Source organism: Microtus ochrogaster (genome assembly GCF_000317375.1).
Source record: "Microtus ochrogaster isolate Prairie Vole_2 chromosome 6 unlocalized genomic scaffold, MicOch1.0 chr6_random_2, whole genome shotgun sequence".
Classification (NCBI taxonomy): domain Eukaryota; kingdom Metazoa; phylum Chordata; class Mammalia; order Rodentia; family Cricetidae; genus Microtus; species Microtus ochrogaster.
The window spans coordinates 2,671,786-2,688,992 of record NW_004949095.1 but is presented as its reverse complement, the minus strand read 5'-3'; the positions used below and the strand labels follow the sequence as shown (position 1 = coordinate 2,688,992).

General features: G+C 42.3%; 1 protein-coding gene across 1 annotated transcript in view; it reads left to right on the top strand.

Moving 5' to 3' along the window:
* The window catches only part of Rgsl1 (regulator of G protein signaling like 1), a 70,544-nt gene that overhangs the window by 414 nt on the left and 52,923 nt on the right, over nt 1-17,207 (top strand). The window contains exons 2-4 of the mRNA XM_013352502.2: nt 6,291-6,373; nt 8,934-9,008; nt 11,488-11,617. Coding sequence (XP_013207956.1) covers nt 6,291-6,373; nt 8,934-9,008; nt 11,488-11,617 — 288 coding nt within the window. The remainder of the gene's footprint in view (nt 1-6,290; nt 6,374-8,933; nt 9,009-11,487; nt 11,618-17,207) is intronic.

The following is a 17,207-nucleotide window of genomic DNA, read 5'->3' as shown; positions in this document are numbered from 1 at the left end:
GCAGACAGCTCCCCCTCCCTCCTCTAGAGCAGACAGCTCACCCTCCCTCCTCCAGAGCAGACAGCTCACCCTCCCTCCTCCAGAGCAGACAGCTCACCCTCCCTCCTCCAGAGCAGACAGCTCACCCTCCCTCCCCTAGAGCAGACAGCTCCCCCTCCCTCCTCTAGAGCAGACAGCTCCCCCTCCCTCCTCTAGAGCAGACAGCTCACCCTCCCTCTAAACATCAATCCTTGAGCTTTGTTTTCTGTTTCTCTTCCCTTCCCCACTCCTGCCATCACACCTTTAAGGATGGGACAGGAAGGCTTTGATCATAAGACAAAGCAAGAGGGACAGAGGTCAAATGTAGGTCCAGCCACCATGTGCCTTACCTCCTCCAGGAAGAAGGCCCTTGTGGGTTCAGGGTTATCCAGGGATTTCTCCTCATGTCAATTTTATCTTGCTGGGGTGTGGGATGAGCCCAGTTGGAGGCAGACTGGGGTGGGGGTGTGAGAAAACAGGAACATGGAAATGTCAGCTGTCTTGCCTGCGTCAGGGAATGGGAACTTTGCTGAGCCTCACTTTCCTGCACTCAGTCGGTTCCCATGACATTCTCATGCAATAAACAGCTGCTTAATCAGTAAGAAATGATTAGTATAAACAATTGACAAACAGACGAACCAAAACTGTATTACTGTGTGTGCGCATGCACATGTGCATTCGTGCCAGGGCACATGTGTGCTAGTCAGAGGGACAACTTTTGGGAGCCTGCGTTAGCCTTTATCTTGGGGCAGCATCTCTCTTCTTTCTGTGAATTTTAGGATCTCTGGGCGGATGTTCTTGTCTCTTGCTTCCATTTCTCCCTAGATGCTCTGGGACCCTAAATGGATGTTTCCTTATCTAGTATTTATTTATTTATTTATTTATTTATTTATTTATTTATTTATTTCTGCCTCCTCCCCGCCACCGCCTCCCATTTCCCTCCCCCTCCCTCAATCAAGTCCCCCTCCCTCATCAGCCCAAAGAGCAATCAGGGTTCCCTGCCCTGTGGGAAGTCCAAGGACCTCCAATCTCCATCCAGGTCTAGTAAGGTGAGCATCCAAACTGCCTAGGCTCCCACAAAGCCAGTACGTGCAATAGGATCAAAAACCCATTGCCATTGTTCTTGAGTTCTCAGGAGTCCTCATTGTCCGCTATGTTCAGCGAGTCCGGTTTTATCCCATGCTTTTTCAGACCCAGGCCAGCTGGCCTTGGTGAGTTCCCAATAGAACATCCCCACTGTCTCAGTGTGTGGGTGCACCCCTCGCGGTCCTGAGTTCCTTGCTTGTGCTCTCTCTCCTTCTGCTCCTGATTTGGACCTTGAGATTTCTGTCCGGTGCTCCAATGTGGGTCTCTGTCTCCTTTCATCGCCTGATGAAGGTTAATATTCAGGAGGATGCCTATATGTTTTTCTTTGGGTTCACCTTCTTATTTAGCTTCTCTAGGATCACGAATTATAGGCTCAATGTCCTTTATTTATGGCTAGAAACCAAATATGAGTGAGTACATCCCATGTTCCTCTTTTTGGGTCTGGCTTACCTCACTCAGGATAGTGTTTTCTATTTCCATCCATTTGCATGCAAAATTCAAGAAGTCCTTGTTTTTTACTGCTGAGTAGTACTCTAATATGTATATATTCCATACTTTCTTCATCCATTCTTCCATTGAAGGGCATCTAGGTTGTTTCCAGGTTCTGGCTACTACAAACAATGCTGCTATGAGCATAGTTGAGCATATACTTTTGTTGTATGATAGGGCCTCTCTTGGGTATATTCCCAAGAGTGGTATTGCTGGGTCCAGGGGTAGGTTGATCCCGAGTTTCCTGAGAAACTGCCACACTGCTTTCCAGAGTGGTTGCACAAGTTTGCATTCCCACCAGCAATGGATGAGTGTACCCCTTTCTCCACAACCTCTCCAGCAAAGGCTATCATTGGTGTTTCTGATTTTAGCCATTCTGACAGGTGTAAGATGGTATCTTCCTTATCTAGTTTTTATGTGGGTTCTGGGGATGGAGCTTGGGTTTTCAGGCTTGTGAAGAAGCACTTTTACCAGAGGAGGCATTTTCTCAGCCCAAAGCAGAAAATTAAGGACCATCTTCGGTAAAAAAAAAAAAAAAGCACAAACAAGAGGGCTAGAGAGATGGCTCAACGGTTAAGAGCATTGCCTGCTCTTCCAAAGGTCCTGAGTTCAATTTCCGGCAACCACATGGTGGCTCACAACCATCTGTAATGAGGTCTGGTGCCCTCTTCTGGCCTGTAGACATAAACACAGAATATTGTAAACACAATAAATAAATAAATATTTTTTTAAAAAAAAACAAAAACAAAAGTCATTTATGGGATGGGAGAGTTGTCTCTGAAGTTAAGAACATATCATGATCTTCCAGAGGATCTGAATTAAGTTCACAGCGTCCATATCAGGTAGCTCGCAGCTGTCTGTACCCCTAGTGTCAGGGGATATGAATCCCTTGTCTAGTCTCCTTGGACAAGCACATATCACAACATATGCGTGCATGTGTGCACACACACAAATATTTTTTAAAAATCATACATCTGTGACAGATCTTATATAAACAAGTATTGTTTATGCCTAGGGGTAGAGGATGAGAATACCCAACCCCCTTACCCTAAAGCTCAACCCAGTGAAGAAACTGTATACATCAATGGAGGAAAATAGGACCCGTTCCCCGTAATAACGGAAAGCATATTTGATAGTGCAGAGGAGGAGTGAGCCCCTGTACCACTGTGGTAGGTTCTGTGGGAAGATGAGCCAGTCCTTGACGCTAGCTAGTGATTTGTGATGCCCTGTGCGTTGAGAGGGTATTTTGGGCAATGAGACTCTGTAGCAAAGTCAGGGTATTTAAGTGAGTCTACAGCATGCTTGGGAAGCAACAGTGGCTTGCTTTGGACTTCTAAAAGGGGGTGGGCATGCTGGAAAGTGATGGGAGGCAAATAGCAGGCAAAACTCAGCCTGTGACCATGGGACACTGAGGATCTGTGAAGGGCTCTAACCAATAACAACGCTAACACACTCTGGTGACCATGTGAGGGCACTTGCAGGGAAGACCCTGGAACCAGAGAGATCATTTAATGAACCAATGGCGTGGTCCAGAAGACAGATGGTGGGGCCTGAAATGAGAGAAGGACTCTGTGTGGATGGAGAAGAGGGAGACGATGGCAGAAATACGAAAAAGGGAGAAGCCACGTAGCATAGAGGACCAATGCCTATGGGAGACACAGTAGAGGGGGACACACAGGAGTAGCCAGGGGAGGCGGAAAGAGAAGGTTTTCTGGATTAGATTATTAATGTTCATTGGATTATTTGAACTAGATAACTAGATTTTAGGGCTGGGATTATAGTTCTATTGGTAGAGCACACATGAAGCCCTGAGTTCGAGTCTCAACAGCATATAGAGGGCACATATACCCCATACTCATACACATAGGGAAAGCACTGATTAGACCCGGGAGTTCTTAACAACAGCAAAAAGGGAGACATGAAGTTGGGGGGGAGGGGTACTCGGGGATCTGGAGGGAGGTCGTAGTAGATAGAAACGATCAAAATACAACATATAAATATATGACGTCTCCAAAACATAAAAAGTATTGTTTCAAAAATTAATTAATTTAAGCAATGAAGCAGGCATCCATGCCTTTAATCCCAGCACTAGGGAGGTGGAGGCAGGAGGACCAGAACTTCAAGGTCATCCTCAAGCAATGTAAACTTTAAATCACAATGGGCTACCTGGGATCCTGCAGGAAAGTAGGAGGAGGAGGAAGAGGAGGATTAGGAGGAGGAGGAAGAAATAAAAATAAGACAAAACAAAGAAAGAGAGAAAGAAAAATGGAAGAAAAGAAAAGAAAAATAGAAAAGGGAAATGCCTGGTTTGAAAACAGATCTTGTGATGGGCTGTGTGTTGTTTATTTAACAAGTCAGGAGTTCTCAGGAAAAGCAGAGAGGGCCTCATGGGTGATACAGGCAAACACTGGGGAAGAGTCCACTGCTCAGGAAAAGATGTGTCTAGGATAGAAGACAAGGGTCGGTGATGGCTCTGCTGCACACGGCCATGCTTGATAGGTTTCTAATTCTGTTACTCAAAGGCAAACATTTCCTGGTATCAATCATGAGAGAAAATGCCAGAGGCTATCTCTCAGATGATTATTTATTTATTTAGTTTTTTTGAGACAGGGTTTCTCTGTAGCTTTGGAGTCTGTCCTGAAACTAGCTCTTGTAGACCAGGCTGGTCTCGAACTCACAGAGATCCGCCAGCCTCTGCCTCCCGAATGCTGGGATTAAAGGCGTGTGCCACCACAGCCCAGCCTATTTTTGCTTTTTCAAGACAGAGTTTCTCTACATTGCCCTGGTTGCTTTGAAAACTGCTCTGTACTCTCGGTTGGTCTCAGATTTAGAGATCTGCCTGCCTCTGCCTCCTAAGTACTGGGATTAAAGGCATGGGCTACCATGCCAAGCTACTTTATTTTTAAATTACATTATTATTATTTTATTTTTGGAGAAAGGATCGTATGTAGTCTAAGCTGGCCTCAAAGTTGCTCTGTAGATAAAGGTGGCCTTGAACTTCTGACTCTCCTGCCTTGTCTACCAAAGGCATACACCATCATGCCTGGTTTAGCAGGGCTGGGGATTGAACCCAGGACTTCTCAACTATCAGGCGAGCACTCTACCAGCTGAGCTACATCTTTCGTTCTTAGCTTTCTTATGTTAACAAAACTGCATTTCGATGACATTAATTTTTTTCATCAGATGTTTATCTATACTGAGACAAAAGGCTCAGTGTATTTTGGGTTATTTAGATTATTCTTTGACCATCTTATTAGTTTGCTATTCACTAAACCTTAAGGTCTAAAAAAAAGCATAGATAAGTCTCACACCCATAATTCGAGTACTTGAGAAGCTGAGGCAAAATTATTATGAGTTTTATTCCTCTTTCTTTCTTCCTTCCTTCCTTCCTTCCTTCCTTCCTTCCTTCCTTTCTTTCTTTCTTTCTTTCTTTTTTTTCCTTCCTTCCTTCCTTTCTTTCTTTTTTTTTCCTTTTTTTTGAGACAGGGTTTCTCTGAGTAGCCCTGGCCTTCCTGGAATTTAATCTATAAATCTGTAGTTCATGCTGGCTGCAAACTCAGAAATCCACCTGCCTCTGACTCCCGACTACTGGGATTAAAGGTGTGTACCACAACTACTTGGTTTATTATTATTATTTGAGGCTGCTCTGGGCTACATAGTGAGTTCTAGGCCAACCTGAGCTAGATAGCAAAAATCAGTCAAAACTCAATCAGTCAATAGCTTAGTGAGTTGGAACAACCTTAAAGGGATCATCTAGCCTCATGCTAGGCTTTATAACATTTATCATTTATTTTATTATTTTGTATTTTTTATTTATTCAGTGTGTTGCACACATGAGGACAACTTGCAGGAGTTCTCTCTTTCCATTGACTCAGGTCATCAGGCTTGGTAGTAGGAGTCTCTACCCACTGAACTACCTCACCAGCCTGCATTTAGCATCTGTATCTTCTGATTCATTTGAACAAGACAATTCTCATACCTAAACCAAGGAACAAATGATCCACAATTGCAAGTCAGTATCTATGAAAGCTGGAATGCTGGACTTAAATTACCCAGGTGAAATTCTATTGGGATACACACAAATTCCTTCCCTTGTTTTCTAAAGAGCAACAGATTAAAGATGGTGGCGGTGATTAGTGTCATGTGAGAGCCCCCAAAAGGGAACCCTGATCCAGGACACACTTGATTCATATCACAAGCTTACACATAGGCAGCTGTTGTGCACACCACCCTGGGAAGCATTTCCGGTGCTTGGTATATTGGAGTAGCTCCAGCCAAAAAAAGAGGAAGTGGGTAAGAAAAGAGGCCTTCATGAGAGAAGATGAGTGGAAGGCTGGGGAAGGGGGGGAGCTCTGAAAGGCTGGAGTCCTGTCCTGTGTAAGGGGACCTGGGTGAATCCTGCTACACTGCAGAGGGCAGGATGCGCCCACTCAGAAGGCAAAGGTAGAGCACAGGAAGATAGAAACTCCTGGTTTTCATCTCTTCATAAGCGGAATAGGCTGTGTGAGGCAGTGAGTTCCCCACAGCTAGGAGTATGTAAGAGAGCAACAATGAAAAAAAGGCCCTGGAGGAGGGACACAGGGTCAGATCTAAAGGCCACTGCCCTGAGACCTGGCATGCCAGTCGTCCGTCCAGCGGCTTTGTTTCCTCCATCAGACATAACTCCATCATGGCTGTTTTGTTTTCTCCACATGCAGAGATCATCGGTTCTACAAATCTCATTATTCTTTTGGAGGATGAAGTCTTTGCTGATTTTTTCAACACATTTCTTTCTCTCCCGGTAAGCATTCTTAGCTCTGAATCCAAACGTTCCATAGATATGTCTAAGTGTCTGTTGTTTTTTGTATTAATTTCTTTTTCAAATTGAGAATTTTTTTCTGCTTTTGAATTTATTATATTTATTTGTGTGTGTGTGTGTATGTGTGTGTCATGTAAGCACCATGGTACATGTGTGGACATGAAAATAAAACTTGTGAGAGTCAGTGCTGTCCCCCCACTATGTCAGATTCAGGTCATGAGGTTTTGGATGATGGTCATGAGGTGGATGGCAGTGTTACCTGCTGTGCCACCTCGATGGTCCTCAGTTTAATCCCAGCAAATAAACAGGAACCAGAACCAGCTCTCACATCTCTAGAAACCTCCCAATCACATCATAATTCCGAAGCCTGCCTTTCCTGTTCAGAATTGTTCCGTGCTTCTGACACTGTCTCGGGTCTCAGGAGCTATTTTAAGACGTTAGTCATCCAATTCACTAATATACACACTTCACAGTGATGCTCTAGAAGCAGTGATATGGTGTTGTAATAGGAGCAGTGGGGCTGCGTCCCCGGCACCCGGCTGCCCACATGGCTAGCTTATGCCCTGAAATAATTACACAGAAACTGTATTCTTTTAAACACTGCCTGGCCCATTAGTTCCAGTCTCTTATTGGCTAGTTCTTACATATTGATCTAACCCATTTCTAATAATCTGTGTAGCCCACGAGGTGGCTTACCAGGAAAGATCTTAACCTGCGTCTGTCTGGAGTGGGAGAATCATGGTGACTGACTGACTCAGATTCTTTCTCCCAGCATTCTGTTCTGTTTACTCTGCCTACCTAATTTTATGTCCTATTAAAGGGCCAAGGCAGTCTCTTTATTTAACCAATGAAATTAACAAAACAGAAGACTCTCCCCCCATCAATATGGGAAGGTGGCATTCAAGTCAGAGGTATGCGTAGATATAAAAGCTATTTCTTATTAGAAAAAGGTTCAGACCTTTGTTTTCTCTCTCTTAGGTTGACGAGAAGGTAAATATTGCAATGCATTGGCAAATAGTTCAACTATTAAGAGTCTTAGTTTTTACATACAAGCAAGATAGTTCCAAGGTCTACATGAAGTATATCCAAATGAAAAGTGAACCTCAGAATTAAGTCATCTTAATGTTCTTAGTAAAGAAGGCTGTTAAGGTGGAAAAAAAATCTTAAAATCATTGTCTCTTGAAATAACAACGCCGGGGAGTCTCTCTTCCCCCATGGCTGCAATGAAACTTGCTCTATGTGTGAGGATTTCTTCTAGCTGCTCTCAGACTCATGAGATGAAACACCACGGCCAAGGCAACTTAAGAAAGAAAAAATTGTTGAGTGGTGGTGGCTCACACCATTAATCCCAGCACTTGGGAGGCAGAGGCAGGAGGATCTCTGTGAGTTCAAGGCCAACCTGGTCTACAGTCAAGTTCTAGGACAGTTAGGACTACACAGAGAAACCTTGTCTCAAAAAAAAAAAAGAAAGGAAGGAAGGAAGGAAGGAAGGAAGAGAAAGCTCGTTTTGACTAATGATTCCAAAGGAATAAGAGTTCATGATGGTGGAGCAGACAGCAGGTGGCAGGCATGGCAGCTGGGGCACAAGCTGAGGGCTCATATCCTGAACCACAAACACAGGAGAGAGAGAGAGAGAGACAGAGACAGAGACAGAGAGAGAGACAGACAGAGAGAGACAGAGAGAGACAGAGAGAGAGAGACAGAGAGAGAGAGAGGCAGAGAGAGAGAGAGACAGAGAGAGAGAGAGCTGAGAGTTATGCATGGTTTTGAAACATCAAAGCCCACATTCAGTGACATACTTCCTTTAACAAGGCCACACCCTCTAAACCTACCCAAATAGGACCACCTAACAGTGCCACCAAACAGTGCCAAAAAGATATCCTCCATAGGCTCAGATATTTGAATGTTTGCCAGAGACAAAATATTCAAATATCTGAGCCTATGGAGGAAATGCTTTTGCTGTTCTTATTGAGATTGTGTTTCAATTATGGTATTTCTCCCTTCCCTTTCCTAACTCCAAACTCTTCCATAAACGCCTGCCTACCCTCCTTCAAATTCATGGCTTCTTTTTTTTAAAACTAATTGTTATTGCATACATATGTGTGTTTGTATATACACACATATTCCTAAATATAGCCCTTTGATCCATATAATGTTCCTTGGATGTATATTTTCAGGGCTGAACATTTGGCACTGGACAACCATTTGGTTGTGCTAACAAGATGCCTCTAGTTCTTTGTGTGGGTTGAAGCCTTGCGCCTTGGTTTGCCCCCATCCTTCTTTGGCATGTCCATTGCTGTCATCCTCATTCAGCGCACATATGGGCAGTCATGTTGGTGAGACTTTACAGTCTAACTTCTGATGTGACAGTCATACACAGTCTCACAGCAAAGTCCCTCCTTCTCTGGCTCTTACAATCTTCTTGTCCCTTCTTACGCAGTGACTTCTGAGCCTTATGTGTGGGAGTGCTTTGTAGATGTATCCACTGGGACCACACTTACAGAGGATATTCTTATCCCAATCATCACGTTTTCTTTCACAGGTCTTTGGTCAGACACCATTTTATAATGTTGAAAATTCACAGTGGAGCTTGTGGCCAGAAATACCTTACGACTTGGTAAGATTCTTGAATGGCAAAAGATTCAGGGCAGAGGGAGGGGGTGTATTTGAAGAATTTGGAGATGGGGAGGAAGAAGGCATTTAGGGGTGGCCGTGGAGGAAAGTGTGAAGCAGCTGAGGGGAGAAGTAGCTTTAAGCCAGGGAGACAGTTGGCAGGTTACCCACCGCGGGACAAGCAATTGCTGCTCAATTCTCTCCTTATATTCTAGTCGACAGTTAGGAAATCTCTCCTGTCTGTTGTCATGGTTGGAGAGGAGATGCTTGGACACTATGCCGAGAAGAAGCCTAAGGGCACGCACCTAAGCAAGAAAGAACCTAAGACTTAGCTGACAGAGTGTGAAGTGGGAAACGTGGGCCATAGATGTGATCAGCTGTGCACTGCTCTCTTCTGAAAGCATGCCTTTCTCTTACTTTCTCTACCTTATAAGTTGTTCTCCTCCTCTTCCATTATGTGGACTTTCGACCTGCCGGTGACTTTCTGTGCTATGCTGGTGATGTGTGTCACTGCACAGGTCACACTGAGCCTCCCTCAGGAAGGGGTGTTTCCTCTGAGCTCCAGAGATCTAAGAGGATCATCCTGCTTCAACAGTTGCATTGAGTTTCTCCACTATTACTTGAAACTTTGCTTCCCCTCCCCTGTCTCTGTCTCTTAGGATCCTCCCTCTTCTCTAAATGGTGGTGTGTGTGTGTGTTTTTCTATGTATTTGTGTAGTTATTGGAAGAGGAACTTGCTACATAGCTCAGGCTAGGCCAGAACTCATGATTCTCCTGCTAGGAGCTGGTAAAAGGCATGCACCTTCGCATTCAGCTTCTTTGTGCAGTTGACGTGGGTTGGAGTTTTATGAGAAGTCATTTTGAAAAAGAGAAGCAAGATAGTCGAGTTGTACCTGAACTCTCAGAACAACACTTTTTTTAATGTTTGTTGCAGTGCTATTTTCATGCTTTTTAAAATTGATTTTTATTGAGCTCTACATTTTTCTCTGCTTTCTTCCCTGCTTCTCCTGTCCCCTTCTACCCTATCCCAAGATCCCCATGCTCCCAATTTACTCAGGAGATCTTGTCTTTATCTATTTCCCATGTAGATTAGATCCATGTATGTCTTGCTTAGAGTCCTCATTGTTGTCTAGGTTCTCTGGGATTGTGATTTGTAGGCTTGTTTTCTTTGCTTTATGTTTAAAAACCACTTATGAGTGAATACATATGATAATTGTCTTTCTGGGTCTGGGTGCCCTCACTCAAAATGATGTTTTCTAGCTCCATCTATTTGCCTGCAAAATTCAAGCTGTCATTATTTTTTTCTGCTGTGTATACTCCATTGTGTAAATGTACCATTTCTTCAGTTGAGGGGCATTCAAGTTGTTCCCAGGTTCTGGCTATGACAAACAATGCTGCTATGAACACAGTTGAGCACATGTCCTTGTGGTACGATTAAGCATCCTTTGGATATATACCCAAAAGTGGTATTACTGGGTCTTGAGGAAGGTTGTTTCCTAATTTTCTGAGAAATTGCCACACTAATATCCAAAGGGGCTGTACCAGCTTGCACTCCCACTAGCAATGCAGGAGTGTTTCCTTTACCCTACAGCCTCTCCAGCATAAGTTGTCATCACTATTTTTTTTTATTTTTTTTGTCATCACTATTTTTGATCTTAGCCATTCTTACAGATGGGATCTCAAAGTCATTTTGATTTGCATTACAGAACAAGATTTTTGCTACTCTTTATTATTATTATTTTGGTCAAACAAAAATTTATCTGTTTTTCTTAAACTCGGGAATGAGGAAAACTTTCTGAAGATTTGTCATGTTTGGATTTTGTTTTGTATGGGTGTGTGTGTTTTAATTTTTTATTTTCAACTTAACAACTTTCATCTTTGGGAACCTCAGTTCGAGGCTCCACTCCCCTTAGGCACAACTTTTTTTTTTTTTTTTGGTTTTTCGAGACAGGGTTTCCCTGTGGCTTTGGAGCCTGTCCTGGAACTAGCTCTGTAGACCAGGCTGGTCTCGAACTCACAGAGATCCGCCTGCCTCTGCCTCCCGAGTGCTGGGATTAAAGGCGTGCGCCACCACCGCCCGGCTCTTAGGCACAACTTTTAACCAGCACTTCCAGCCAGATGATGCAAAGGCAACGTGACTTGATGTCCCTTTCTTTTCCTTTCTTTTCTTTCCATTCTTCCTTTCTCCCTTCTTTCCTTCCTTCCTCCCTCCCTTCCTTCCTTCCTTTATTTATTTATTTTCTTTGTTTGCTTTTTTGAGACAGGGTTTCTCTGTGAAACAGTTCTGCATTTTGGAACTTACTCTGTCGCCCAGGTTGAACTTGAATACACAGAGATCCACCTGCCTCTGCCTCTGCCTCTGCCTTCTGAGTGCTGGGATTAAAGCTGTGCACCACCACGGCCCAACTTGATGCTCCTTTCTGTGCTGGATTTCTGCAGGGTTCAGTTCCATTTATCTTTCTGCTATTTTGTTTGGACTCTAGGTTGCCAAGTACAAAGGATTATTAACCTGGTTGGAAAAATACCGGTTACCTTTCTTCTGCAAAACAGACTTGTGTTTCCACTACATTCTCTGTCAGGAGCTCATCAGCTTTATCAAATCCCCAGAAGGAGGTAAGTATAGGTGTGAGAGTGTGTGGAGAAATATGGGAAGCCAGACTGCATAATGATGCTATGCATATCAGTTCTGTGGTATGATCCAAATCCTGCCTGCATTTGTAGCCATGGAAGAAGTCTAACACCTGTTGCATCAAAAGGTGACACTCCTGGCATCCAGGGACATCTGCCTTCACATGCATGTACCCACACAGAGATACATGCATATACACAAGCAAAAATGATAATACTAAACCTTTTTGAAATTTTAATTCTTTTAGGGAAGACAGTACGAACGGGAACATAGGGAGACAGGTTGTGAAATGCCACCTTTAGGTGTGGCACAGCTATTACATTATGGACTCAGCAGCCTCAGCTACCTGATCCAGATGTGTGCAGCACTGATCCTGTCAGCAATCAATTATGGATGGAAGAAGGGCTCATGAGGCCTTACCCCTAAACTATTGAATACTGAAAAATTACGGGAAAGGGGGAAATTGTTTTCAATTGGGTACTCACTTCTGACCTCACCAGGCTCTCCAGTAGGTCAGTCCAAAACTTTGTGAACACACCAGAGATGCGCCTGGTTACACTGGGGGTGGGGTCACAAAACAAAACAAGTAGATGGAAATGTGAGAAAGATCTGTAGGGAAGGGTGGGGGAAGGGTGAGAAGAAAATGAAAGAGAATGGAGGGGGTGAGAGTAATCATTATGTAGTATACACATGCATGAAATTGTCCAAAAGCGAGTTTAACTGATAATGATAATCCTTTCAGATACACATGATTGAAAGTGATTGGATGGAGCCTTTCTAGTGCCGCCCTACTTATGACACATCCTTACAATCCTGGATATTGGGTGGTTAGGGCTTTTTTTTGTTGTTGTTTGTTTGTTTGTTTGTTTTTTGGATACTGATCTCAGGATCAGTTAGCACCAGACCTGAAAACAGAAATGGAGTCCGTGACCTTTGAAGTGTGATTATGAACATCACCCTGGAGGAATGGACTTTCCAGGATCATTCTAAAGAAGCCCCACTGAAATGTGATACAGAAAACCTTTGGGATCCTAGATATTATTCAAAAAAAAATACAGGAGGACCAGAATGCTGAAGACAATGGCAACAATTCAAGGGAAATCAAGACATCAAATTGTAGAGAGATTATGTGAACATAATGGAGATGGTCAATGGGGAGAAATTCAGCTGCGTTCTAGATCCTCTTATGAACAAAATTAACCCTTGTGAAGTAGAACCATGTAGAACGGAGGTGTGTGGAGATGTCCTCAGTGTTCACTTGTTCCCGGTGCTCACGTCACATCTGAGGGTGGATGCAAACAAGATGAGTATCAGGAATAAGAGGAGGTGCTGTAAATGTACGGAATGAGGGGACTTCCTCAGTTCTCCCCGATGATTTAAGAATCATGTGAAGACTCACACTGGAGAAAACCACAGATGCAGACAATGTAGAAAACCCTCCAGTATGCATAGCTGCGTTCAAAGAAATCCTGCTGGAGAGAAATCTTATGGCAGGAGCCATGTGACACACAACAGAGTTGGATCACACAAATACCGGTGTGCAACCAATTTCGCTTTCACTCAGGAAAGAAGGTGCAGCGAAAAAGAACTTCATATGAAAGCCTTCGCGTATCCTTTCTCACTTTAGAGCTTTGAATGGAATCGCTAGAGAAGCCCCATGAATAGGCGCAGTGTGGGGGAAGCATTCACTTGCTCCATTTTCTTCTGATGCCAAAAGAAAAAGCCACAGTGAAGAGAAAACTTATGAATGCAAGCAATGTGGTAAAGCCTTCCCTTTATTTCAGTTTACTTCATTGCTATCAAGGAGTCTACAACAGAGAGAATATTTGTCACCCCTATATATGTCACGAATGTGGGAAAGCCTTTGGTGACGACACTTAACCTTCCACACCTGTGGTGGCTTCTATGCGATTGGCCTCCATAAACTCATATATTTGCATGCTTGGTCACCAGTTGACCTGTTTGACCAGATGAGGAGGTGTGGAATGGGTGTGGCCTTGTTGAAGGAGGTGTGTCACTGGGAGTAGGCCTTGAGGTTTCAAAAGCCCACACCAGGTCTGCTGTCTTTCTCTACCTGTGGATCAAGATATAAAGCTCTTAGCTATTGCTCCTGTGCCTGCCTGTGTGCCACCATGCTCCCTTCTGTGATGACAATGGACAAAGCCTCTGAAACTGTAAGCTAGCCCCCCAGTTAACTGTTTTCTTTTATCAGAGTTATCTTGGTCATCTGTCTCTTCACAGCAATAGAACGGTGACTAAGACAATACCACAGGATTCACAGTGGACTCAAACACCCCATGTGTGTAAGCATTGTGGTAAAGCCTTTTACAAATTGCAGTTCCCCCTGATACCATGAAAAGATTCACAGGAGAGAAATGTTATGTATCTAACCAATGTGGGGAAGCCTCACTTAGCACAGTTGCCTTAGATGCCACAAAAAGATTTGCAAAGGCGAGAAGCCCTATATGTAAATGTAGGAAAACACTCATCTTTTTCTATTTTCTTCAATATCTTAGAATGATTCAGTGTAGGAAACAGTGTTATGTCATGTGGGAAAACCTTCACTCATCCCGGTTCCCTTTGGTTCCAGGAAGGGTTTCAGAGTGGAGAAAATCCTTAGGGTGTAAGCTATGTGCCAAAGCCTTATATCCTTGGGGTAAATTGTGAGCACATGAATATAAGTATGCTGCATATAAACAACATGGATGTCAGAAATGTGGGCATGCCTTTTCTTACTCTGCTCCCTTTGAAAACATGTAAAAAGTCACAACTGAGAGAATCTCTAAATATACTATGTAGGTAGGTGCCATTGCCACAACGTATTTATGGCAAGTATGACTATGCATGATGAAGAAAACTCATATCAACATAAAACGTTTAGGAGGATCTCTATCAACTCAGTTTAAATGCAAATATGAAAGAGCAGAGTCTGGTGAAAATCTAGAAGTACAAGTCTTTAGTTTTCCCATATATGAGATACACACTAAGTTGGGACTTTGTAAATATAAACAAGAAATATGTCTATTATATCAAACAGTTTCATAGATTTGAAGAAAAACCTTCTGTAGTGGAATAGTATCAATATAAGTAATACAAAAAACCTTATTCAAAATAATTTGTTTAGCATGCTCTAGAAATTAACTTTCATAAGTTTTCTGAAAACTTTAAATATGTCTGTCATTCATTCATTCCTAAGGTAGGTAGTGGGACTATGCAGTCTAGTTTCATTCCTGAAAATAAATGTTGAAGTAAAACAGTTCTATAAGCATATTGAAATATCTACCATACTGAGAGACTTTATTTTTATGTAGCTTTTAAGCAATTGATTAAAGGGTATTTGATTGGGCTCACGTAATAGGCATTTATCTTTTATACATATACGTTGTCTCTTCAGATCAAATGATATTTTCATTAGCTTTAGTATTTTCTACTATCGGATTATAATTTCTTTGTAAATATATATGCATATATTTTTAAGAGTTTGTTAAGTGTTTCATATACTGTATGAATTAGTATACATTCATGAATTACATCAACTTTACAAAGTTTTTAGAGAAAGAAAGGTAAATGAATGGAAAAATATTACATACCAATAGTAACTAAAAGAGAACTGGAGTGGCTATAGTAAAATCAGACAGAACAGACTTTAAATCAGAAGAGACACATAAAGACATTATATGCAGGTCGGGCAGTAGTGGTGTAAGCCTTTAATCCCAGCACTCAGGAGGCAGAGGCGGGCAGAGATCTCTGTGAGTTCAAGGTCAGCCTGGTCTACAAGAGTTAGTTCCAGGACAGGCTCTAAAGCTACAGAGAAACCCTGTCTCGAAAAAACAAAAAACAAACAAACAAAAAAGATGTAACTGCAAACTTTTACTTTTCTCTTGGAGACTATCCAAACATATGAAACAAAATTTTACAGAACTAAATTCAGAAATGGACAACTCATCTATGACCATAACCCCTTGAATGCTCCCAATCTCATATGCTCTCAGAAGCTATGAAACACGTAAGAGACGAGTCTCAGTCCTTTCTAAATGATTCCAATATCTAACAACAGGGTTACTTCAAAATTCATCCTATGAAGAGATCATTGTACCAACGCCAGACAAAGAAGCTGTAATAAAATAAACAGCTCAATGACCTTTATCGATATTGATATAAAATCCACAATAAAATGTTAGGCATCTGAACTCTGTAGCGTAGTAAAAGGTTATAAGTCCCGAGCAAACAGACTCATTCGCAGAGGGCAAGGATGGTTCAACATGGAAAAATTAATCACTTCAGCATACCACAATAACAGAACGAGTAAGATTCCCACTCCCAGCATTCCTGCTTAGCGTAGCAGTGGAAGCCTTTACCAGAGCAATTAAGAAAAGAAAGAAAGAAAAAAGATTTTTGGAAAAATAGAAGATAATAGAAAACAAAACTAGAATTATCATTGTTCACAGGATACGATATTTTATGTAAAACAAAAACCCTAATCTTTACACAAAATTTCCTGTTAGAACTGATAAATGAGTCCTGTAGTGAGATATAAAGTCACATAAATAGTTATATATATGTGTATGTGTACATATATATACACATATACATATATATTCTCCATAAACAATTGAATAAGAAATCACAAAACAATCCAATTTATAAGATATTAAAAATAATAAAAAGTAAATAATTAGGAATTAACTTAGTCAAACAGGTGAAATATTTGTACAATGAAAATTACAAAACATTGCAGAAACAAGCTAAAAAATAAATTAATAGAAATACCTCCTATGTCCATAGTTTGGAAAACAAATATTGCTAAGACATTAGTACTCCTTAAAATACAGAGTCCTGAAATCCCAATAGCTTCTTTTACAAAAATAAGAAAGTCATTCCTAAAATTCATATAGCAACTCAATGGATCCTGAGTAGCTATAACAATTTTGAAATTGGAGAGAAAAATGGGGGTCTCATACATCCTAATTTTAAAACTTAGTACAAGACTATAATAATCAAAAGAGTTTAGTACTAGCATAATGACAAATCTTAAGACCATTGAAAAACAACATAAAGCCCAGAAATAAACACCAAGCATACAATGAAATGACTTTTGAGAAGAGTGCCAAAATTATTCTGTGGAAGAATAGTCTCCAATAGGCGATGCTGAGTGCTGGGGAAATGGCTTAGTCAGTAAGATGCTTGCCTTACAAGGGGGAGGACCCAAGTTTAATCACAGAGACAGCTGGCTTAGTGCCATTCACTTGAAATCCTAGCAGTAGGGGGCTGGAGACTAGTGGATCTCTGGGGAACACTGCACTCAGTCAGCCTGTCCCATTAGGTAAGTTCCAGTTCAGTGAAAGGTCCTGACCCAAGAGTGAAAGGTGGATGGCCCCTGAGGGCAGCTCTGATGGCAGCCCCTGATAGCAGCCCCTGATAGTAGCCCCTGACGGCAGCCCCTGATAGCAGCCCCTGATGGCAGCCCCTGATAGCAGCCCCTGATGGCAGCCCCTGATAGCAGCCCCTGATGGTAGCCCCTGATAGCAGCCCCTGATGGTAGCCCCTGATAGCAGCCCCTGATAGCAGCCCCTG